The sequence below is a fragment of the Polyodon spathula genome, chromosome 6 (assembly GCF_017654505.1).
Source record: "Polyodon spathula isolate WHYD16114869_AA chromosome 6, ASM1765450v1, whole genome shotgun sequence".
Classification (NCBI taxonomy): Eukaryota; Metazoa; Chordata; class Actinopteri; order Acipenseriformes; family Polyodontidae; genus Polyodon; species Polyodon spathula.
In genome coordinates, this window is record NC_054539.1 from 76732808 (window position 1) to 76760003 (window position 27196).

Consider the following 27196-nt stretch of genomic DNA (forward strand, 5'->3'; position numbering starts at 1 on the left):
GTCCTGATGGGTGTGGAAGCTGGTTTCTGTAGTGTTTTCCTGATGGGTGTGGAAGCTGGTTTCTGTAGTGTTGTCCTGATGGGTGTGGGAGCTGGTTTCTGTAGTGTTGTCCTGGTTTGTGTGGAAGCTGGTTTCTGTAATGTTGTCCTGATGGTGTGGAAGCTGTTTTTTGTAGTATTGTCTTGGTCTTTGGAAAATGGCATTTAACCTGGCCCTGCATCGATACGTTCCACACCGTAAATACAGACTCAGCATGCTCCTTCTTGGTGCCTTAACAAGAACATTGTGCAGTGTCAATATGAGCTTCAAAATGCAGATCACGTAGGTGGATGTGAAATGTAAATATGAAACCTCTAAAACAGAGGGAGATTCAAGAGGACCGTAACCTGCAGGAGTGCAGTTAAAACAGAAACAGATCCTTAAAAACATTCAGCTCAGAAATTAATTTGATACTGACACTAACTGACACTCACGTGTACTCCTCAGCCTTTGCAATGTGCTGTGCCTCCCTGTTCATTAGCACAGACATGGATTTCTTTTGCTTTTGCGATCAGGAATGTGTGGGGTCTACTTTATTCAATTGATGTAAAAGAAGGCATATTTAAATACCACCAGCATAAGAATAGCCCTGATTAAACTAGGACCCTCCCTGGTGCTCTATAAAATCTGCAGAATCTATTCCTCACTTATCCAAAAACAAGAAATACAATCAAGTAGAACATTGAATTACATCTGTTTTAAAATATAATTTAATTAACTTGGAGCAACCAAAGCCATTGTTACAATAATTAGTTAAATCTATTAATTGCTAATAACCTCACACAGCTTTCAAGTACTGCTAGAATGTGAAATAGTCTTTTAGCACTGTTAATGCTACAACAAAATGTAATCTCCCACAATTAATAATGTATATTGATAAACAAAAAAACATCTATGAGAGCTAAGCCTTTAATTTCAAGTTCATTTTAACTTAATTCCAAATGACAATGTACAGTGACAACCTCTTTCAATGTAATGCATGCAGTGTCAGATAGAAATATGTAGGAGTACATGTTTTCCATGTTTTATTTTTACTCAGTTTCACTTACAGTGATAATCACCCAAGCAAAGCAGAGACTACAGCACTGTGGGAATGGGATTTATCTTCCTCAGTTTGTTTGGCATCTTTCTTTACCTCTGTGAGACTGATACAGTTCCTATGGGATCTAGATGCTCTACTAGAACAGTGTTGTTTGCTTGTCTGTTTCTGTTCATTGACGTTTGTCTGTAATGTTACCTCACCTGTTTGATAGTGCCTGGAAACATGCAGTATTCACTAGACTTGCCAGAACCGTCTGCTGGTGCAGAACAGGGTAAGCAGCAGGCAGGTTTTCACATCCCTTCAGTAGGTCAAGCATTTTCTTTTGCTGCCTTTCCATGTTTATTTCAGGCCTTAAAGTATCCAAGGGCAAAGATCAGCTGATAAAAACAGAATTTGAGATTTTTAATCTTCTTGCAAAAGTATGTGCTCTGTGGTCATCTGTCTGGTCGGGGTGTAGTAGAGTGACCGGGTTTCTGTGGTGCTCAGGAGGCAGAAAGGAGACTCAGGACAGAATAACTGCAAGTTTATTTTTCTTAAATCAAATTATAAACAAAAACACAGCTCACCGAGCCAGAATAAAAAGGTTGGACAAAAACAAGTCGTGAATTAAAAATGAAATTTAAAACAGGATGTAACCCCTCACCCAAGTCTGGCACTATCGCAGTGAGTTTTTAAATAAAAATACTCCACTTGAACCCTATCCGGTGTACAGCATCTTCCAGTAAAACCTCTCCAGTAATCTCACTTTCAGTGCATTACAGGACGTTTTTCTAGGACACTCTATAAGGAGCAGAAGGATATGATCATTTTGTTTTCAAGATGGTATATCTTAAATAGAAAGGGACAGGGGACAGTGTGGCGGTGCTGAGAGCAAGCCAAATTGAGCTGCACTTTAAATACGTATTGCTGGATACAGCATCAGACCCAGCTGTCACCAGTGGTGGACAGTGAAAGGACCAGGTGAGTTATGGCTACATGGTGTCTTAATGATCAAAAAACATTGAACGTCATTACAGGGGTAATGGAGTGTATGCTTGAGGGCTCGACTGAGTCTTTGCAGACGGAAGAAGCCACAAACTGCCTGACCTAAAGAGTATTTCTTTTTTACATTTATTATTATTTTTCTCAATGTTTGGAGTGGTTTTGGTATTTTACTATGTGAGAAACCCTAGCTGGCTGTGGTAAAAGAAACATGCTCGTTTTGACTTTGTTCCAGTGTAGTAAACCTGCAAACGTGCTGGAGTACGGAAACAGGCAGGGGAGCCTTGTAAATGAGAGTGGGATAGAGTTCATTCAATAGCGGTGCACTTCAGTTTGAAGGACACAATGAAAAGTACAGCCAGTGGATTGATGTTCCTAGGGGGTGTGGGGAGGACATCTAGTTTCCCAGCGAGTGAGCTGGGAAGACTTTTAGAATGGCTGGCTTATCAGAGTTCTATAGTATATTTACTTATATAAACTCAATGACTCAATGCATGCATACATACATACATACATACATACATACATACAAGCATATACACACACACACACACACACACACACACACACACACACACACACACACACACACACACACACACACACCAGTGGTGTAGTGCTAAATTTTAAATAAAGAAAATTACACTAACCATTTGAGACCACAAAAAATTGTGATAAATGAAATACGCACATTTTACCAAGAGAAACAAAAACAGAAGACTCACTCTCATTTCATCTACCAATTAAGAATACCCCCCTCCAGAAAAAGCCAAACTAGGTCACATTAGTCTCCAACAAACAACAGTTTTCCGACAGAACTATATATTTACAACAGAAGAAAAAATTCATAAGTTTTTTTTGTTTGTTTGTTTTTTGCAACAGTTAATTTAGCATTGACTTGGATCTATTATATTTTAAAAATTATTACTCACTGAAAATAACGCATCATAGTGGTTCTGGCATGTCACTGACGGTAGATGTGGTCAATCTTGTCCTTGTGGCTTCAGCTGAGCAGTGGCAAATACCCGACTGATGAGGATTCTTGACTGTGTTGGTGATATTATTAGGGTCATATGATTAAATCCTTGCTCGCATTCTGCAGTGCTGCTACTAATTGCTGCTGCTAGGAATTACTTTTTTACAATTAAGTAGAGGTAGTAATTCCTAGGGGACATGTTGTCCAGCTTCGTCCACGTAATCTCTGAACGCGTTGATTACAGAAGTAGATGACAGTTTAAAGCGCTGGCAGAAAGAAGTTATCTGATTCGCTGTACCCTGGAGGCACTTCAATCTCTGATTCTCCGTACCCTGGAGGCATTTAAAACTCTGATTCTCCGTACCCTGGAGGCATTTAAAACTCTGATTCTCTGTACCCTGGAGACATTTCAATCTCTGATTCTCCGTACCCTGGAGGCATTTCAATCACTGATTCTTCATAAGAACATAAGAACATAAGAAAGTTTACAAACGAGAGGAGGCCATTCGGCCCATCTTGCTCGTTTGGTTGTTAGTAGCTTATTGATCCCAAAATCTCATCAAGCAGCTTCTTGAAGGATCCCAGGGTGTCAGCTTCAACAACATTACTGGGGAGTTGATTCCAGACCCTCACAATTCTCTGTGTAAAAAAGTGTCTCCTATTTTCTGTTCTGAATGCCCCTTTTTCTAAACTCCATTTGTGACCCCTGGTCCTTGTTTCTTTTTTCAGGCTGAAAAAGTCCCTTGGGTCGACACTGTCAATACCTTTTAGAATTTTGAATGCTTGAATTAGGTCGCCACGTAGTCTTCTTTGTTCAAGACTGAACAGATTCAATTCTTTTAGCCTGTCTGCATATGACATGCCTTTTAAGCCTGGAATAATTCTGGTCACTCTTCTTTGCACTCTTTCTAGAGCAGCAATATCTTTTTTATAGCGAGGTGACCAGAACTGAACACAATATTCAAGATGAGGTCTTACAAGTGCATTGTACAGTTTTAACATTACTTCCCTTGATTTAAATTCAACACTTTTCACAATGTATCCGAGCATCTTGTTAGCCTTTTTTATAGCTTCCCCACATTGCCTAGATGAAGACATTTCTGAGTCAACAAAAACTCCTAGGTCTTTTTCATAGATTCCTTCTCCAATTTCAATATCTCCCATATGATATTTATAATGTACATTTTTATTTCCTGCGTGCAGTACCTTACACTTTTCTCTATTAAATGCCATTTGCCATGTGTCTGCCCAGTTCTGAATCTTGTCTAGATCATTTTGAATGACCTTTGCTGCTGCAACAGTGTTTGCCACTCATACCTCATACTCATACTCATACCCTGGAGGCATTTCAGTCTCTGATTCTCTGTGCCCTGGAGGCATTTCAGTCTCTGATTCTCTGTGCCCTGGAGGCATTTCAATCTCTGATTCTCTGTGCCCTGGAGGCATTTCAATCTCTGAATCTCCATACCCTGTAAGCATTTCAATCTCTGATTCTCCGTACCCTGGAGGCATTTCAATCTCTGATTCTCTGTACCCTGGACGCATTTCAAAAAAAAAAATCCCTGCAAAAATAAATTCAGAGAGCTAGGAAAGAAATTAAAAGAGAAAACCAAAACTGTGGTATTTTCTGGTATACTACCCGCACCTTACAAAGGACCATATGGACAGCTGGAAATAATTAATCAAAACGCATGGCTGAAGACATGGTGCACACGGGAAGGCTTCACCTATCTTGATCATTGGACCACATTCTACAACGAGGACTATCTGTATAGACGGGATGGACTGCATTTAAATAACAAGGGAACTAGTCTACTCGGAGAAAAGATCCTCGAGCAGGTTCGGAAGCATTTAAACTAGAAAGGAAGGGGGGAGAAATCAACAAAAAAACAGAAGGGAGACTGCATCAAAACAAGAACAACAACTCAGGTAAGACAACCATTAAATGTATTTATCTAAATGCTAGAAGTATCAGAAACAAAATTCTAGAACTTGAAGCTACTGCACTAACAGGTAACTATGATGTGATAGGTGTTACAGAAACGTGGTTATCTGAGAGTGATGGGGACGAATATAATATTTGTGGGTATACACTGTATAGGAAAGACAGGCAGGACAGACGAGGAGGAGGGGTAGCGCTATACATAAGAAACAGTCTTGAAGCCCAGGTGTTAAACCTGGACAAAGAAAATAAAACCGAATCAATATGGGTCAGAATAACAGACAAAAATTCAAAAGGCATAATAATAGGAGCATGCTATAGACCGCCAGATTCAGACGGTGAGCACAATAATCTGTTATACAATGACATTAGAAATGTGTGTAGCAAAGGAGAAGCCATACTAATGGGGGATTTCAACTTCCCCCAAATAAAATGGGAAAACCCGGTGGGTAGCGCGAAGGATGAAATAGAAATGGTGGAAATGACAAATGACTGCTTCCTAACACAATTTGTGAAGGCACCCACTAGAGGGGAGGCATGCCTTGATTTAGTCTTTTCAAATAACGAAGATAGAATAACTAAAACAGAGGTCAGAGAACCACTGGCAAACTCAGACCATAACATGGTCTCATTTGAAGTGTTTTTTAAAATCCCCAAAAGTAAAGACTAAAGCTAAGGTTTACAATTTTAGAAAAGCAAACTATGAAGGTATGAAACAGAGACTAACAGAAGTAGATTGGAGTAAAATAGAGAAAACACCCACAGAAGAAGGATGGTTGTTCTTCAAAAATGTAGTACTAGAGGCGCAAAACAATTACATCCCTAAAGTAGACAAATCTAAATGTAAAACTAAATTGCCAAAATGGTTTAATAGATCAATTAAAAAAAATATTCAGCGAAAAAAGGCACTTTACAGAGCATTAAAAAAGGACCAAAAAGAAAGTACGCAGAAAGAGTACACGGAACTGCAAACGCAAGTCAAAAAGGAAGTTAGAAAGGCCAAGAGAGAAATAGAAATGAACATTGCTAAGGGAGCTAAAACCAATTCCAAAATGTTTTTCCAATATTACAACAGCAAGAGAACATTCAAAGAGGAGATTAAATGTTTAAGAGATACAAATGGCAAAATCGTAGAGGAAGAAAAAAAAAATAGCAAATATGTTAAATGATTACTTTTCACAAGTTTTTACAAAGGAAGATACTGACAACATGCCCCACATGTCATCCAGTTCCTATCCAGTTTTAAATAACTTTAGCATAACTGAGGCAGAAGTGTTAAAGGGACTAGGAGCTCTTAAAATAAACAAATCCCCTGGGCCGGATGAGATCCTCCCAGTAGTACTCAAAGAAATGAAAGAAGTAATTTACAAACCGCTAACCAAGATCATGCAGCAGTCTCTTGACACAGGGGTGGTACCGACAGACTGGAAAATTGCAAACGTAATACCGATCCACAAAAAGGGAAACAAAACTGAACCAGGTAACTACAGACCAGTAAGCCTGACTTCTATTATATGCAAACTTATGGAAACTATAATAAGATCCAAAATGGAAAATTACCTATATGGTAACAGGGTACTGGGAGACAGTCAACATGGTTTTAGGAAAGGGAGATCGTGCCTAACTAACTTGCTTGATTTTTTTGAGGATGCAACATCGATAATGGATAATTGCAAAGCATATGACATGGTTTATTTAGATTTCCAGAAAGCTTTTGACAAAGTCCCGCACAAAAGATTAATTCTCAAACTGAACGCAGTTGGGATTCAAGGAAACACATGTACATGGATTAGGGAGTGGTTAACATGTAGAAAACAGAAAGTACTGATTAGAGGAAAACCTCAGAATGGAGTGTGGTAACCAGCGGTGTACCACAGGGATCAGTATTAGGTCCTCTGCTATTCCTAATCTACATTAATGATTTAGATTCTGGTATAGTAAGCAAACTTGTTAAATTTGCAGACGACACAAAAGTAGGAGGAGTGGCAAACACTGTTGCAGCAGCAAAGGTCATTCAAAATGATCTAGACAAGATTCAGAACTGGGCAGACACATGGCAAATGACATTTAATAGAGAAAAGTGTAAGGTACTGCACGCAGGAAATAAAAATGTACATTATAAATATCATATGGGAGATATTGAAATTGGAGAAGGAATCTATGAAAAAGACCTAGGAGTTTTTGATGATTCAGAAATGTCTTCATCTAGGCAATGTGGGGAAGCTATAAAAAAGGCTAACAAGATGCTCGGATACATTGTGAAAAGTGTTGAATTTAAATCAAGGGAAGTAATGTTAAAACTGTACAATGCACTTGTAAGACCTCATCTTGAATATTGTGTTCAGTTCTGGTCACCTCGCTATAAAAAAGATATTGCTGCTCTAGAAAGAGTGCAAAGAAGAGCGACCAGAATTATTCCGGGCTTAAAAGGCATGTCATATGCAGACAGGCTAAAAGAATTGAATCTGTTCAGTCTTGAACAAAGAAGACTACGTGGCGACCTAATTCAAGCATTCAAAATTCTAAAAGGTATTGACAGTGTCGACGCAAGGGACTTTTTCAGCCTGAAAAAAGAAACAAGGACCAGGGGTCACAAATGGAGTTTAGAAAAAGGGGCATTCAGAACAGAAAATAGGAGACACTTTTTTACACAGAGAATTGTGAGGGTCTGGAATCAACTCCCCAGTAATGTTGTTGAAGCTGACACCCTGGGATCCTTCAAGAAGCTGCTTGATGAGATTTTGGGATCAATAAGCTACTAACAACCAAACGAGCAAGATGGGCCGAATGGCCTCCTCTCGTTTGTAAACTTTCTTATGTTCTTATGTTCTTATGAGGCATTTCAATCTCTGATTCTCCGTACCCTGGAGGCATTTCAATCTCTGATTCTGTATACCCTGGAGGCATTTCAATCTCTGATTCTCCGTACCCTGAATGCATTTCAATCTCTGATTCTCCGTACCCTGGAGGCATTTCAGATGGCGGGTAGTCCCAGTCATGAATTCGCACTTGGTCAATCAGAGAAGCATAGCTGGATTGGGCCTGAGCAGCTCAACATGAACCTTTCGAAATGAACTTGCTACCCATCTGGTGCTTAAAATGCGGTCGATTTTGGAAATTTGCGATTCTAATTCGGCAGCCACTCTGCAAGTTGCCTCTGATTAAGAGGTGATCTGTTATACACAGAATACAGTTTGTCCATAAATGAATAGAAATGGTTCACTTCACCAACTTCCAGCACCAAGTCACCCACTGCAAGCTCCAATCTATGGTTTAAACAATGCCAAACAATAATATCTGGGTTGTGCTCCAAAAGTCTGAGAGACAAAGTGATTTTTGGTGATACATCTCTTTCCCTACCTAAGAGGCTGCTGTGTAAAGGGAACAGGGATGGCCAGACAATTCATTCCCAGGCTTAGGCGGAAGTTGGTCATCTAGAAAGAGGGCAGAGCTACGGTTCACTAAATCCTCGACCCGGAAGGGAAACTATGTGGCAACCGTGGATTGGAGGAGCTGTTGCACTCATTAACCGGGGTCATGATAGATGGTATAAAAGGGGACTGAGCGATGTGATCTGTTCCTTTGTAAATGGTTAAAGAAAAGCCAACAGGAGACCTGTGTTGTGAACTGTGAGTGTTATATTTGTTTTGTTTGTCGTGTCTATAGTGTACTTGTTTGTTAATTAGATGGTTAACATGATCCAGAGCTGTCACCAAAGACCAGTATTAAACCCAGACAACACTGCACCTTGTTTCCCAATAAGCTGTATTTGCACTACGAGCACTAGAGCACACACTGTGGACTTGTGCTTGTTGTACTTGTGGGTGTAAAAGATTGGGACTGTTTATTATTTCTGCAAACGCGCAGATTACAGTAAAGCAATATATGCCGCTGTATTGCTTACCAGTGTTATTATTTACGGCTGTTTCACCACCAGGCAACTGGATTATAAAACAAAACAGCATTGCACCTGAATTAGCATTGTCTGTCTGTTTATTGATCACCTGCACCTGCATACTGTTACCCACTTTTCCACAATTACCAAGCATAATGCCACAGGATGCAATTTCAGATAGGAGTCATCGAAACTGTGTTTTGCAAGACATTCAAGTAGATTTACTATTGTTTCAGATTTTTGATTTGGGTGTTCAACCAGGTCTAAAAACATAAAATGTGGTTTACAGTTTTTATCAGTTTCACATTTAAGGTACACGATAAGTGCTGTTTTGCTGCTCAGATTGGTAGACTCCTCTATAAGTATAGACTCCTTGTCACAGAGACGGCCGAAGTGGGCGGCATCAGAACCAGGAAGAGGAATGAAATACACAACAGACAGGATGAAATGAAATGATGAAGACGCCTGCTGGCGCCGGTTTATTACAAAATAAAAAGTTAAACAAACACGAAAACACAGGACACGGCACTCTACGCCAAAATAAACAGACAAACAAAAACGGACTAAACTTAACGAAACGGTGCGCGGACAGACACACTGACAAACATGGGGAGATGATAAATTAACAAGTATCGTGCTGGTCCTACCAGCACGCAATAGCAATTGTAATTCTCCTACCCTCTCTCCCGTTCTCCACTCACTGAACACCCAACCCCGAATATGTGACAACGTGCATCTATATATACTGTTGTGCTGGGATTCAATTACCTATTAATTATTCACTTGAACCCCAGCACATGAATTAATAAAGTGCAGTTCCCCGTGCTCACATATTACTACATTTTACTTGCACGTGAAGTGCTGTGCAATCCTCGTGCCTAAATACACATATACATTTTAAACACTCGTGTTACACAGACCCGTTTATATCCCGTGTACCAATGTCTATACACCAACATTAACACACCACACGCAACACATAACAGATAATATACACAGGGGCGGGCACTTTGTCACACTCCTCTATAAGTATAGCAATCTTACCATTTATGACGTGGATATATTTACAGATTTTCTTCCTCTTGACAGAAGCAATGGGGTCGATGATTTCTATAGCACTGTAACGAGAATGCAACCCCAATCCTATATCAACACCATTTTCGTTTTGAAGTTCTAGCAAACCAAAGTGATCGGAATAAAGTCTGTCGTTTTGAGCCAAGCAGTATGCAGAACGGGAAATTGCACACGTTGCCTTTAGATGGGATGCAGTCATGCTGTCCACATTCTTTCTAGAGTCTTTTCTTTAAGATGGGATGCAGTCATGCTGTCCACATTCTTTCTAGAGTCTGTTCTTTTAGATGGGATGCAGTCATGCTGTCCACATTCTTTCTAGAGTCTGTTCTTTTAGATGGGATGCAGTCATGCTGTCCACATTCTTTCTTTTCTGCAATTCGTTGTGCCGTGATGTGAGCTCTTGACTGTTTGTGTTCCACGGTTTTCTTTCGGCGGGATCCATTGTAAGATACCTGAAACAAACGCCATTCATTCGAAAGTCTCAATCCCTTGGGCGTAAAGATTGATAAATCTGTAACAATCGAACACACGTTACAGCCAATTTTTCCATTTTTGCAGTCTACAGATATGTCTCTTTTATCTTTTTCCACATTTCCTCTGTCCGCACATCAGCACATGGGTACAGATCTGTTGTATCAGGCCCAGTGTCACAGGCTGTAGGTGTTGAAGCCGCTGCATTAGAAATCTCATCTCCATTCCCTGCATTTGTATTGTTGGATGTCAGCTTTCCCGTATTGCAGGAGTTAGCTAGTTCTTTCTCCTCCGTGGTTTCCTTGTGTGTCTTACTGAAAAACGCAGTTATAGTTTTTTGTTTTGATGCCATTGCTTAGTCATTTCTGTTTTTATTTCACTTATACATTTCTAAGCTCCAGAGCATGACCCTAACTGATGCCGTGTTATGCGAGTGGTGGGCGTAAGCCCTCTTTCCCTAGCGAAGCTGTTTTGCTGCTTTCAGATAACCCTAACAAATAAAGTACAACTCATATCTTTTGGATTTTTTTTTCAAATGGAGAAAAATGCTGAACAAATTTCATTAAAGAGTAAATTAATTATAATATTGAAACATTTAGAAAATGGAATCATCATATTTTTATATGGATCTTTAGGGGTCTCAGCTCTGCCTTGATTGACAGGTGCCGGAGCGGCGCGCCACTGCACCCTGGGAGCAATACATCCCTGATACCCACACACATACACACATACACACACACACACACACACACACACACACACACACACACACTGATACACACACACATACACACACACACACACACACACATGCACACACACACACATGCACACTCATACACGCATACATACATTTGGTTTAATGGTATAGGAAAATCATTTTTAATAATCTTAAAAGCATGAAGGAATGACACAATGTTATCTGATCCCTTTCACTGTAGTTCTGTGTTTAGAGGTTGTTAGCTGATCCCTATCACTGTAGTTCTGTGTTTAGAGGTTGTTAGCTGATCCCTATCACTGTAGTTCTGTGTTTAGAGGTTGTTAGCTGATCCCTATCACTGTAGTTCTGTGTTTAGAGGTTGTTAGCTGATCCCTATCACTGTAGTTCTGTGTTTAGCTGTTGTTAACTGATCCCTATCACTGTAGTTCTGTGTTTGGAGGTTGTTAGCTGATCCCTATAACTGTAGTTCTGTGTTTAGCTGTTGTTAACTGATCCCTATCACTGTAGTTCTGTGTTTAGCTGTTGTTAACTGATCCCTATCACTGTAGTTCTGTGTTTAGAGGTTGTCAACTAATCCCTATCATTGTAGTTCTGTGTTTAGAGGTAGTTAGCTGATCCCTATCACTGTAGTTCTGTGTTTAGAGGTATTTCTATCTTGTAATTGTATAGATTTCAATGCAGACAATAACATTTCTGATGGCTAGTCCTCATATGATAACATTTTGAATATGGTATTAGCAGGTGCTTGCATGCAGTCCTGAGTTAAACCAATCAAAGTTTTTGAAAGGTAACTGTCCCCTTTTAGGTGGTGAAACAGGAAACAAACAAAAAGGACACAGAGCTCATGAGAAGTCACTCTGCCACTCAGTAAAAAGAAAAGCCTGCCTTTTAAAAACGCAGATATTTCCAGTGACAGCAGGCATGTGTGGTTTTAATTAGAATAGTTCCCCCTTTGCCATGGACAACCCTTAATTACCTAAATGTATGTCCTTGTCAGTCAGCACATAGCAGGAAGCGTTCTCTGGGCAAGTGGTGTTCTGGGCGCTGGCATGCAGCCCCTTTTATCTAATTGCAAACCAAGTGGGCACATCAGAGCCACTCAACATGCACTCCTGCACAGGGAATGAAGGACAGCACGAGAGTGTACTCAACATGAACTCTTGTGCATTGAATGAAGGACAGCACGAGAGTCCACTCAAAATGAACTCCTGCACAGGGAGTGAAGGACAACACGAAAGTCCACCTAACATGAACTCCTGTGCAGGGAATGAAGGACAGCATGAGAGTCCATTCAACATGCACTCCTGTGCAGGGAGTGAAGGACAGCACGAGAGTCCATTCAACATGAACTCCTGTGCAGGGAGTGAAGGACAGCACGAGAGTCCACTCAACATGAACTCCTGTGTCTCTAACAGTGTGAGACACACCTGCTGAGGCAGGTTTTGTGGTGCCTTTTTTTTTCTTCAGCAAGGTTCATTTTGAAGCTGCCGATCTGCAGCTAAAAAATACTTTTAAAAATGAGCGGTGAACTTCTGTGCGGTGGATATTATGTGGTAAGGACCACAGCAAGCTGAGAAGACCACATCTGTATTCATGTTTTAATGGCTGTGTTTAAACCAAGTCAACCTACAGCTATGGACAAAGTTTTTACATACCCCTATAGAATTAAGTAATTTAGCTTTATAAAGTTGAATGAAACCTGCTGAATAAAGTTGCTTTAACATATTGAATTATATACTTTGTGGTTTTCTATAGTCTTAACAAAAAAAACTGACAAAAATTGATAAATATGACTCACTATTAAGGCTTTCAGTACACTTTTGATATGTCATGTTACAGTTTCTTTGATTACATGATGTTAAATGCAATATCTAAATTAGATTCATATTTATATATTTTATAAATTATGTTTTAATCCTAAAATTGTAGATGATGTGGCATTTTTGGCCAAAGCTGTGGTACCCAGTGTGTCGAACCCTCTCCCTGCCCCACACAGGAACATTTTAATGAAGTTACTATAAAGCTTGTCCTTGTACACCTGACTTTTGACTCAAGGCACATTATGGGTGTGATGAAGGGGAGCCCACATCTGCCCTAGCTGTACCTGCATCAGTTTCCAAATTTCCATTCAGCTGGTTTCATGGGAGCTGCACACTTGGTAATGATTTCACATGATACGAGAGGAATAGCACTGAACTCAATTCATTAAAACTACAAGAACAAGCTCACCAGCAGAATGCACTGCGTTTTCTCAAGATTTTAATTCTGTGTTTCCCAAAGGAGTAAAGTGGGTACATTGCTCTGTATTGCTCTGTGATTATTTTGCACACGCCCTGTGATTATTTTGCACACGCCCTGTGATTATTTTGCACACGCCCTGTGATTATTTTGCACACGACCTGTGATTATTTTGCACACGCCCTGTGATTATTTTGCACACGCCCTGTGATTATTTTGCACACGCCCTGTGATTATTTTGCACACGCTCTGTGATTATTTTGCACACGCTCTGTGATTATTTTGCACATGCTGTGTTTTTTCAATGGGAGGCATGTGCCTTGTTGGTTGTCTTGTTTCTTAAGGTAACCCTGCTGTTAGACTGTACACCAAAGGGTGACCAATCGCTAAGGTTGGAATTCCTTTGATATAAACCACATGGGACACTGCACTGCTGCAGCTTCATCCAGTCCAGGTGCAGGTACACGGTTCATACTCATGTGGAAGTGGAAGACTGGGACACAACCATGTGAAGCAGGGTTTCACAAAGACAAACCTGATACCGTGCACAACTGCCTAAGCAATGTGTCGTGTCTCCTCAGGTGAGACATATCCGGGTTTACTGCTTTCCAGAGAGGTCCCAGCAAAATGCTCAAATAGAACCCACTGTGTTTTCCAAACTGGTTCCCCCAATGACAGCATTGAGCCAGAACTGTTCTGAAAATTGCATGATTTATAAATCAATGAAGGCTTCTCTGTGGTTCTGTTCATTCACATTGACTTGACCCCTTTTCGCATGAAAAAAATAAAATAAAATACCTAAAAAAAAAGCCTTTCCCAGTGCAGCTGGGCAAGCAATGTCCCTCCTTCCTGAATTGTACCTATCATTGATTTGTTCGGAATACTTTAAACCCATCCCAACTACTGAGTGGCAGCCAATTCCTACATTTCTATTGGAGGATTGTAACACAGTTGTGAGATTTAAAACAAGATTTTCTTGCTCGCGAGATTTAAAGCTATAGGGAGTATTTAAACGTTAGTGGAATTTAAAACAGAATTGAAAATTGTGGCGACATGTCTAAACACACGAAAACCACAGACGAATATGCAGTGACCGTAAGGATTTCGTTGTGGAAGACAGCAAAGGAAAGAAGGTACAATTGAAATGTGCTAGTACTATCGAGGTACTATACATATTGTGACAGTAAAAAACGAAAATAACTGAAAACAATCATTTTATACAGTATATAAAGAGCGAAGGCCCCGAAAAAAAAAACCAAAACAATTTACATATAACTTGAAAATAACTCAAAATAAAAATGAATAGAAACAGAAAACCAGAAGCTCTAATTCTGGCCCACTGCAGTAGATATTGTCTCAATTCTCTCTGCATTCCCTGTTCCTGATTGTGATGCTCTACAGCACTCTGGGAGACGATGGTTCGGCTGCGCCTGATACATATTTAATCAAAATCGTTCTTATCTAATTACTGCGCCCACCTCATTAAGAGACTGTCTTAGTTCAAAGGGCAGGAGCTCTGAATAGAGATATTGGCCTTAGGAAAATGAATCATTACATACCAGCCTTACATAAAGAGTGAATGTAAGCATGTACAGTGTGTTCACGTGGGATTGAAGTCCTTGAAGCTCCACGATTCCTTTACAAACATCTGCTAACTGTTCTGTCTCACAGCACGTGTGCACTGTTAGAAAAGGAAGAATAAAGTCAATGGGTTAGATATCTTTGTTGGTATAATGTATCCCTGCAATTTTAGTTACAGGAAATATAGTAAAGCCATCAGACACAATACCCTAAAATCTGTATTGTTTTTGTATTATTTGATACCCTACAGTCTGTAATGTTTTTGCATTATTTAATACCCTACAGTCTGTAATGTTTTTGCATTATTTAATACCCTACAGTCTGTATTGTGTTTGTATTATTTAATATCCTACCATCTGTATTGTTTTTGCATTGTTTTCAGACGTGATGCTTCATGTATAGGTGTGATGGGTGCTTTCTGTTACCAGGGTGACTCACACCCAAGTGGATCTTTCAGATTTCATATTTTTTCTTGTGTCCTTGGAGACCCTAATGCCTGATCACTAGGCACTCAATCATCGTGACAGCACATATAAAACAAACTAACCAAAGCAATAATAATAAAAAAATAAACACTCACAGCATATTTCTAACAGGAGAACATGTTGATATCCAACGCTGCTTCCAGAACAAATCCATGATCCATACTACAGATTGTACCTGGACCAAACATTCAGTGCATCACTGCGCTTCATCCATTACACAAGGACTGCTGTAATGACAGATAATCCACACATTCAGTGCATCACTGTGCTTCATCCATTACACAAGGACTGCTGTAATGACAGATAATCCACACATTCAGTGCATCACTGTGCTTCATCCATTACACAAGGACTGCTGTAATGACAGATAAGCCACACATTCAGTGCATCACTGTGCTTCATCCATTAAACATGGACTGCTGTAATGACAGATAATCCACACATTCAGTGCATCACTGTGCTTCATCCATTACACAAGGACTGCTGTAATGACAGATAATCCACACATTCAGTGCATCACTGTGCTTCATCCATTAAACATGGACTGCTGTAATGACAGATAATCCACACATTCAGTGCATCACTGTGCTTCATCCATTAAACATGGACTGCTGTAATGACAGATAAGCCACACATTCAGTGCATCACTGTGCTTCATCCATTAAACATGGACTGCTGTAATGACAGATAAGCCACACATTCAGTGCATCACTGTGCTTCATCCATTACACAAGGACTGCTGTAATGACAGATAAGCCACACATTCAGTGCATCACTGTGCTTCATCCATTAAACATGGACTGCTGTAATGACAGATAAGCCACACATTCAGTGCATCACTGTGCTTCATCCATTAAACATGGACTGCTGTAATGACAGATAAGCCACACATTCAGTGCATCACTGTGCTTCATCCATTAAACATGGACTGCTGTAATGACAGATAAGCCACACATTCAGTGCATCACTGCGCTTCATCCATTAAACATGGACTGCTGTAATGACAGATAATCCACACATTCAGTGCATCACTGTGCTTCATCCACACATTCAGTGCATCACTGCACTACACACATTAAACATGGACTGCTGTAATGACAGGTAATCCCTTTGTCTCTCTCACAGGACCCTTCATTCTCTGCCCTAATTCACGACAAGCTCCAAGTCCCCAACACCTCCCGCAAGGCCTGGAACGAGAAGGACAGTCGCTGTGATGTCTGCGCCACCCACCTGAACCAGCTGAAGCAGGAGGCCATTCAAATGGTGCTGACGCTAGAGCAGGCTGCCGCCCTGGAGCAGCGCGACAGCTCGCCAGGGTCGTCCCCTCCCTCCAACATGCCCTCACTAGGGGGCTCCCGCAGCATGGGCGGCCTGCAGGGACCTCGGGACTGGTCCTTCATCCCAGCCACCTACACCAGCCCTGGCTACATGAGCTCTCTGCCCGGCAAGCACTCCAGCAAACCCAACAGCCTGGGCATCGAGAAGAAGAACGGAGCCCCCGGGCATGCTGGGAAAGCTAGCAGCCCAGGCAACGGCAACATCCTGGCCTCGGGCCCCATTCAGGCACACCAGTATCTGGACGGGACCTGGTCCATGTCAAGAGCCAATGGGGTGACCCTTTACCCTTATCAAGTAAGTCTTCACAGCCTGCCCACAGAATTCATTTGTTTTGAATGTATTTTTTCGTTTTTTTTAAAATGCAGTTTTTCAAGTTGACACCATGTTGTCAACTTATTGTGTTCTGTCATCACATATGGATTGTTACACATTTTTGAAACTGAAACTAATACATACCGGACACGTCTAAATGTAGTTTATTTTAATTGTCTTGAGGAGTTGCATTTCAAGACAGAGCGCAAGAAATAAAGAAAACAATAGAGCTTTCCAATGGAATAAAGGGTTTTTGTTCTCTTACAATAACAATCCACTAGACTCACTGAGCTAAGCGAAGGAGTCTGAACCAGTAGTACTCAATGCATCTGGAATAAAAGCTAGCTGGAGACAGTGGTAGGATCCCCGGTACACTGCCAGACAAGGGTTTCAAGGTTTATTGTCATTTAATAGCATTGCAACTGAAACAGAAAGGGCTGAGGGGTAGGGTTACTAAAGTGTATTGCCAGTTGCAAAAGAGTCGAATGTCTTGGGTGAAAAGTACTAGACAAGCGCAATGCTGTTAGCGACTTTTTCTCTGAGGTTTTTCAACCTCAGGTGAATATGTAGTTATGGGTGTTCCTGCATAAATTTACAAAAAGGGGGAGGGAGATCAGGGTTCTCAAATATTATAATGAGATACATGAAAGCTGCAGACAATTTTGACACTTACAATCGCATCAGTTTTTTAAGAACTTTAGAACGCACATTTTAAACAGTCACAATTGTTGCTGGTATTTCCCAGTCAGCCTTTTCTCATGCATTGCCAGTTAAGCAATAGGTTGCACACATGTGCTGCTAACCCATCCAGCTCATTCTGAGCATCTGTAGAGGAATAGGAAACACATCTATTCTATTAATATTCTATTAATATTTGTAATTGTGCCCAATTTAGCACTGCACCACTGACTAACTTAATATAAACTGACAGTTTGGCTGGTAATATGAATTAGTGGTATAATACAAAATTTGTAGCTGGTCCCTTGAAATTCATATTAACGAGAACTGACTGTCCTCCTGTAAGCATCATAACATGTTTGTCTGAACTCTCCAAATGTCAGACAAACATGTCCGGTTTAGCGAGTGGCTACTCCTGTATGATTATGGAAAACTTTTTGATAGAAAAACCTTTTTTATTTGGCTGTGAAGATGGGGCCCTGTGGCAAAGTGGTTGCAGGAGCAAGAGTGATGCAGTGCATAATGAACAAAACAAGGAGAATTATAATCCAGTTGGAAAGGTATTCTATTGTATCCAGGTCTGGTGACCAAATAATAGGACCCCGGCAATGCACAACAATGTGTACAGCGCGACGTAAATAATAACGGGTTGCAGTCCTAAATAATAAACACAAATATCCACCCACAGTAATACCAACATGGTCACCAGTCCTGGGTGCGGGCAGTAGTGCTCCTGGTGGGTGATACAGTTTATTAGTGACAATCATGCAGTGCTGTTCCTGGTTAGTGCTGACCCTTGGCAACAGCTCTTGAATCATGTTTAGCCATCTAGTAATATACAAAACAAGACAATTACAGACAAACAAAACAAAACACTCACAAACGTTTTTGTCTCTCACGGGGTCTCCTACAGTCTTTACAGTTCAAATGTTTAAACCAAACAAGGAACAGATTACGATTCTCCGTCCCCTTTTATGCTGTCACACCTGACCCCTTGGTAAACAAGTGGAACCGCCTCTCCAATCTGCGGCTGCCACGTCGTTTTCCTTCTGGGTCAATGCGTTATTGCAATGGAGTCTCACCCCCTTCCAGGCTAGCCGACTTCCTTTGAACCCGGGGAAAGAACTGTCAGACCAGCCCATCCAAGGAACTCTGTTCCTACTGCTTAACGCCCTCACAGGTCAGGAGGGAGATTTACAACCAAGAATCATTGTATTTCTGTCAGAGGGCCCCAATATATATATATATAAAACATTAGAATAGGTAAAATGAAGACGGAACAGAATGTATTGTACAGATGACCTTTATGTTTAACAAACATAATGTTATTTTGATTCTTGCACCCTTGCATGTATAGATGTTATCCTTCAGGCACCCTCTGTTGCAGCAAACCACAACTCAACTGCGCTATTTATTTGAACAATGTTGCACGACTCTCACAATGTATAATGCTAGAGATCTCGCTAAGAAGACAAATATTTAAATTAATATGTTGCGGCTGTCTTCATTAAAATATTTTCTCTTAGTACATACGACAACATATTCACTTTGTTAAATGTTGCAACGAAAATTCAAATTGCGGTATGTTTACACTGTGACTGGCCCATTTTAATACACCTACTCCTGAATATGTTCACATGTGTTCAGGTGAAACACGTCTTTGTCCTGACCTTAGTTTGCTGCAGTGTGTAGCAAAGCATGGACACCAGGGTAACCAAGGGAAAGCATTGTACATACATAGCATACTGGTATGTGGTGCCCTATTCATTCTGCATGTTTGCTAGGTGTTCTTTCTCTATTCATTCTGCATGTCTGCTAGGTGTTCTTTCTCTATTCATTCTGCACGTTTGCTAGGTGTTCTTTCTCTATTCATTCTGCATGTCTGCTAGGTGTTTTTTCTCTATTCATTCTGCATGTCTGCTAGGTGTTCTTTCTCTATTCATTCTACATGTCTGCTAGGTGTTCTTTCTCTATTCATTCTACATGTTTGCTAGGTGTTCTTTCTCTATTCATTCTGCATGTCTGCTAGGTGTTCTTTCTCTATTCATTCTACATGTTTGCTAGGTGTTCTTTCTCTATTCATTCTGCATGTCTGCTAGGTGTTCTTTCTCTATTCATTCTGCATGTCTGCTAGGTGTTCTTTCTCTATTCATTCTACATGTTTGCTAGGTGTTCTTTCTCTGTTCATTCTGCATGTTTGCTAGTTGTTCTTTGTTCATTCTGCATGTTTGCTAGGTGTTCTTTCTCTATTCATTCTGCATGTTTGCTAGGTGTTCTTTCTCTGTTCATTCTGCATGTCTGCTAGGTGTTCTTTCTCTATTCATTCTACATGTCTGCTAGGTGTTCTTTCTCTATTCATTCTGCATGTCTGCTACATGTTCTTTCTCTATTCATTCTGCATGTCCGCTAGGTGTTCTTTCTCTATTCATTCTGCATGTCTGCTAGGTGTTCTTTCTCTGTTCATTCTACATGTTTGCTAGGTGTTCTTTCTCTATTCATTCTGCATGTCCGCTAGGTGTTCTTTCTCTATTCATTCTACATGTTTGCTAGGTGTTCTTTCTCTATTCATTCTGCATGTTTGCTAGGTGTTCTTTGTTCATTCTGCATGTTTGCTAGGTGTTCTTTCTCTATTCATTCTGCATGTCTGCTAGGTGTTCTTTCTCTATTCATTCTACATGTTTGCTAGGTGTTCTTTCTCTATTCATTCTACATGTCTGCTAGGTGTTCTTTCTCTGTTCATTCTACATGTTTGCTAGGTGTTCTTTCTCTATTCATTCTGCATGTCCGCTAGGTGTTCTTTCTCTATTCATTCTGCATGTCTGCTAGGTGTTCTTTCTCTATTCATTCTGCATGTTTGCTAGGTGTTCTTTCTCTATTCATTCTACATGTCTGCTAGGTGTTCTTTCTCTATTCATTCTGCATGTTTGCTAGGTGTTCTTTCTCTATTCATTCTACATGTCTGCTAGGTGTTCTTTCTCTATTCATTCTGCATGTCTGCTACATGTTCTTTCTCTATTCATTCTGCATGTCCGCTAGGTGTTCTTTCTCTATTCATTCTGCATGTCTGCTAGGTGTTCTTTCTCTATTCATTCTACATGTCTGCTAGGTGTTCTTTCTCTATTCATTCTGCATGTAAGCTAGGTGTTCTTTCTCTATTCATTCTACATGTCCGCTAGGTGTTCTTTCTCTATTCATTCTACATGTTTGCTAGGTGTTCTTTCTCTATTCATTCTGCATGTAAGCTAGGTGTTCTTTCTCTACTCATTCTGCATGTTTGCTAGATGTTCTTTCTCTATTCATTCTGGTGTTCTTTCTCTATTCATTCCTTGGTGTATTATTTTGTACATTTTTTTGTATTTATTTTGAACCAGCACATATCTATCAAAATGGATACTTTAAGGTCCAGGAAGCAGTTAAACATCAGGTTGGAAAGCCTTCAAAAAGAGCGACAATGATCTCCAGTGGAAGACTTTGTTATGTACACATTTTGGACACCGCACACAAGAGTTTCCTTTCCATACAGACCCCTGGTACTGTATTAAACCCTGCATTTAAGTGTTTCCTATAAAACGAGATACTGGATGGGACACAGTGACAGGAGAGGGGGCAGTGACAACAGCAGGATTGGACAGAGTGACAGGACTGGGTGCAGTGACTACAGCAGGATGGAACACAGTGACAGGACAGGGGGCAGTGACAACAGCAGGATGGGACACAGTGACAGGACAGGGGCAGTGACGACAGCAGGATGGAACACAGTGACAGGACAGGGGGCAGTAACTGCAACATGATGGGACACAGTGACAAGACAGGGTGCAGTGACAACAGCAGGATGGGACCCAGTGACAGGACAGGGGCAGTGACTACAGCAGGCAAATAAGCAGGAGAGACAAGGTTGCATTTTGCATCCAGCTTGACCAGGTTATGTTTTGAGGTCAATTTTATTTGCTATAGTGTCCAGTGTCCTCTCAGAACCCAGCATTCTTAGTTACCAGGATGAATTTGAATATGATACACCATAAAGACATTCTTCACTGTCATTTTTAGTTGCTTAGCAACGACGGGCAGTCAAAAGCCTTTGATGCTTTCTAGTGCGAACCTTTTATGGAGATTGATTCTTAAAGACTTGTATCATTTGCTTTGGTGCAGCGACCCTCCCTACACTGTACCTGTCAGTCACGACCCTCCCTACACTGTATCTGCTGTCAGTCACGACCCTCCCTACACTGTACCTGTCAGTCACGACCCTCCCTACACTGTACCTGTCAGTCACGACCCTCCCTACACTGTACCTGTCAGTCACGACCCTCCCTACACTGTACCTGTCAGTCACGACCCTCCCTACACTGTACCTGTCAGTCATGACCCTCCCTACACTGTACCTGTCAGTCACGACCCTCCCTACACTGTATCTGCTGTCAGTCACGACCCTCCCTACACTGTACCTGTCAGTCACGACCCTCCCTACACTGTACCTGTCAGTCATGACCCTCCCTACACTGTACCTGTCAGTCTCAAGTAACACAGTTGGCTTGATAAAGGAGGGGCTCCTGTCACCGGGCTCAGGTCACTAGAGTGCATTCCTTCAGCACAAGACCAGCTGGCAGACAGTTGAGGAAACCCTGATACTTTTACAGAACGCAGCCCATTGGATTCTGCACCGAATAACATTAAAACCACAAACACAGCTCTTCCTCACCCTCTTTGTTTTACTGCATTTCCACTTTTACTGCATCATAACCAAATTCCTTTTTCATCTCAGTGGATAGTCACTCTATTGCACGGTACTTTCATGAAACTCCAGTTAAAGTGAAGCATGCCTTGGTGGACGTATAGACGGGATGGACTGCATTTAAATAACAAGGGAACTAGTCTACTTGGAGAAAAGATCCTCGAGCAGGTTCGGAAGCATTTAAACTAGAAAGGAAGGGGGGAGAAATCAACAAAAAAACAGAAGGGAGACCGCATCAAAACAAGAACAACAACTCAGGTAAGACAACCATTAAATGTATTTATCTAAATGCTAGAAGTATCAGAAACAAAATTCTAGAACTTGAAGCTACTGCACTAACAGGTAACTATGATGTGATAGGTGTTACAGAAACGTGGTTATCTGAGAGTGATGGGGACGAATATAATATTTGTGGGTATACACTGTATAGGAAAGACAGGCAGGACAGACGAGGAGGAGGGGTAGCGCTATACATAAGAAACAGTCTTGAAGCCCAGGTGTTAAACCTGGACAAAGAAAATAAAACCGAATCAATATGGGTCAGAATAACAGACAAAAATTCAAAAGGCATAATAATAGGAGCATGCTATAGACCGCCAGATTCAGACGGTGAGCACAATAATCTGTTATACAATGACATTAGAAATGTGTGTAGCAAAGGAGAAGCCATACTAATGGGGGATTTCAACTTCCCCCAAATAAAATGGGAAAACCCGGTGGGTAGCGCGAAGGATGAAATAGAAATGGTGGAAATGACAAATGACTGCTTCCTAACACAATTTGTGAAGGCACCCACTAGAGGGGAGGCATGCCTTGATTTAGTCTTTTCAAATAACGAAGATAGAATAACTAAAACAGAGGTCAGAGAACCACTGGCAAACTCAGACCACAACATGGTCTCATTTGAAGTGTTTTTTAAATCCTCAAAAGTAAAGACTAAAGCTAAGGTTTACAATTTTAGAAAAGCAAACTATGAAGGTATGAAACAGAGACTAACAGAAGTAGATTGGAGTAAAATAGAGAAAACACCCACAGAAGAAGGATGGTTGTTCTTCAAAAATGTAGTACTAGAGGCGCAAAACAATTATATCCCTAAAGTAGACAAATCTAAATGTAAAACTAAATTGCCAAAATGGTTTAATAGATCAATTAAAAAAAATATTCAGCGAAAAAAGGCACTTTACAGAGCATTAAAAAAGGACCAAAAAGAAAGTACACAGAAAGAGTACACAGAACTGCAAATGCAAGTCAAAAAGGAAGTTAGAAAGGCCAAGAGAGAAATAGAAATGAACATTGCTAAGGGAGCTAAAACCAATTCCAAAATGTTTTTCCAATATTACAACAGCAAGAGAACATTCAAAGAGGAGATTAAATGTTTAAGAGATACAAATGGCAAAATCGTAGAGGAAGAAAAAAAAATAGCAAATATGTTAAATGATTACTTTTCACAAGTTTTTACAAAGGAAGATACTGACAACATGCCCCACATGTCATCCAGTTCCTATCCAGTTTTAAATAACTTTAGCATAACTGAGGCAGAAGTGTTAAAGGGACTAGGAGCTCTTAAAATAAACAAATCCCCTGGGCTGGATGAGATCCTCCCAGTAGTACTCAAAGAAATGAAAGAAGTAATTTACAAACCGCTAACCAAGATCATGCAGCAGTCTCTTGACACAGGGGTGGTACCGACAGACTGGAAAATTGCAAACGTAATACCGATCCACAAAAAGGGAAACAAAACTGAACCAGGTAACTACAGACCAGTAAGCCTGACTTCTATTATATGCAAACTTATGGAAACTATAATAAGATCCAAAATGGAAAATTACCTATATGGTAACAGGGTACTGGGAGACAGTCAACATGGTTTTAGGAAAGGGAGATCGTGCCTAACTAACTTGCTTGATTTTTTTGAGGATGCAACATCGATAATGGATAATTGCAAAGCATATGACATGGTTTATTTAGATTTCCAGAAAGCTTTTGACAAAGTCCCGCACAAAAGATTAATTCTCAAACTGAACGCAGTTGGGATTCAAGGAAACACATGTACATGGATTAGGGAGTGGTTAACATGTAGAAAACAGAAAGTACTGATTAGAGGAAAAACCTCAGAATGGAGTGTGGTAACCAGCGGTGTACCACAGGGATCAGTATTAGGTCCTCTGCTATTCCTAATCTACATTAATGATTTAGATTCTGGTATAGTAAGCAAACTTGTTAAATTTGCAGACGACACAAAAGTAGGAGGAGTGGCAAACACTGTTGCAGCAGCAAAGGTCATTCAAAATGATCTAGACAAGATTCAGAACTGGGCAGATACATGGCAAATGACATTTAATAGAGAAAAGTGTAAGGTACTGCACGCAGGAAATAAAAATGTACATTATAAATATCATATGGGAGATATTGAAATTGGAGAAGGAATCTATGAAAAAGACCTAGGGGTTTTTGTTGACTCAGAAATGTCTTCATCTAGGCAATGTGGGGAAGCTATAAAAAAGGCTAACAAGATACTCGGATACATTGTGAAAAGTGTTGAATTTAAATCAAGGGAAGTAATGTTAAAACTGTACAATGCACTTGTAAGACCTCATCTTGAATATTGTGTTCAGTTCTGGTCACCTCGCTATAAAAAAGATATTGCTGCTCTAGAAAGAGTGCAAAGAAGAGCTACCAGAATTATTCCGGGCTTAAAAGGCATGTCATATGCAGACAGGCTAAAAGAATTGAATCTGTTCAGTCTTGAACAAAGAAGACTACGTGGCGACCTAATTCAAGCATTCAAAATTCTAAAAGGTATTGACAGTGTCGACGCAAGGGACTTTTTCAGCCTGAAAAAAGAAACAAGGACCAGGGGTCACAAATGGAGTTTAGAAAAAGGGGCATTCAGAACAGAAAATAGGAGACACTTTTTTACACAGAGAATTGTGAGGGTCTGGAATCAACTCCCCAGTAATGTTGTTGAAGCTGACACCCTGGGATCCTTCAAGAAGCTGCTTGATGAGATTTTGGGATCAATAAGCTACTAACAACCAAACGAGCAAGATGGGCCGAATGGCCTCCTCTCGTTTGTAAACTTTCTTATGTTCTTATGTTCTTATACTGGTGACTAATAAGAAAGCTGTTGCTGCTGAATGTGTTGGAGTAACAGAAACAAGAGGCAAATACCCACCTGGATTCAATGAAAGCTTTAGGTATGTGATTATGATGCTCCGCTATGCAACACAGTTTTTGTTCCTGGGTAATAAGGGTTATTTCCTAATTGCTTATGCCTACAAAAAGATTTACAAAAGATTTAGAAGTGAGTTGTTTTTCGAGATTTACAATTATACTGTATTTACAGTATAATTATAAATCTCGAAAAACTACTCACTTCTAAATCTTTTGTAGTCATCTTTGTATTAATTTAGTATAAATACTTGTTAATTTGGATTCATATGTTGTTTTTTTCTGACTTTATGTGAACGAAAAGACACACATTGCCCATTTTCCCATTGGAAATAGTGATATTTTGAAATATCACTGTCCTGGTCACAAAAGCAAAGTTTGTGGGGAATAATAGCCATGTTCTATACTTTTGAGGCATAAGCAATTAGGAAATAACATTTACTACCCAGGAACAAAAAAAAATATAATAATTTTGTTACACTGTGTTTTCCAACCAGCAAACACGGACCACTGCACCGCATGTACTGGCACAGCACTTGCTTCAATACGACCCCTTTAGTCATTCAAACTGTTTCCCTAATGCAAAGCAATTGCCAGGTTTTCATTCCCCACCCTGCTGTTTTCAATACTAGTGTAGCCTGTGCTTAAAGTTCACCTTGAGATACATTAGTGCCAGGAAGCTGGCAACTGACATTCCCTGTTGTGAAGGTATTTATCTCAATAGGAAGATTATTGCCTTCTGTTAACAGTTACATTCCCTTGTGTTAATAGTTTGTAAGAGGGCCTAATGAGTCTAGTCATATGTTTTGGATAAAAAATAAATAATTGTTGACGTGCCCTTTCAGCATTCAGATGCCAGAGGCTGTGCTGGAAATCCTAGGAATGCATTGCTGCTTGAGAAAGCGAAGCAGATTCAGAAGGTAGTGCTGTGACTGGAAGTCATGTTTAATTGGGTGGCATGGTGAGAAGTGAATACCAGGACTAGGTAACTGAGGTTGTGTGACTGTGCTTCGAGCAGCAGAAGGAGCTTGCTATAAGTATAAACCCCCCTATTATGAGGTTGAGCCAGTGTCAGAATGTGAAATGAATGCCTCTTTTTTCTTTCTACACAACAGATGGCAAATGCTTTGTAGGTCTTCTCTGCTTGTCTCATTGGCAGTGCTGCAGCGCTGGGCGTTTCTCCTGGCATGATCTTATTAACCCTATGCTTTCTGAAAAGATCATGATTCTTTTGTCCATAATGGGGTTTGAGCTCTTTCATCCTAGTTGCTTGCTGCAGTGTGTAGACTTTTACTGAACAAAAAAAAAATCTTGATTGTCTTCCAGTTTGTACAGTCCTGGCTTCAGGGCTGCAATAAACAACTGGGTACAGCAGGCTCATTAAACCTGTTTTTACAGCTCAGCTCAATTCAATGTCATAAATATAAATGATGGGTGGAGATGCACTCTTATTTATCTCTTAGTGTCAGGCGTGGAAAGGGAGTAAAGTACTTTTCTGAAAGCCGCAGAAATGATAGTCC

The 27196-nt window shown here is 40.4% G+C and overlaps 1 protein-coding gene across 1 annotated transcript in view; it reads left to right on the forward strand.

Moving 5' to 3' along the window:
- LOC121317654 (kinesin-like protein KIF26B) overlaps positions 1–27196 on the forward strand; it is a 164925-nt gene that overhangs the window by 53505 nt on the left and 84224 nt on the right. Inside the window, exon 3 of the mRNA XM_041253820.1 lies at positions 16571–17077. Within this exon, the coding sequence (XP_041109754.1) occupies positions 16571–17077 (507 nt within the window). The remainder of the gene's footprint in view (positions 1–16570; positions 17078–27196) is intronic.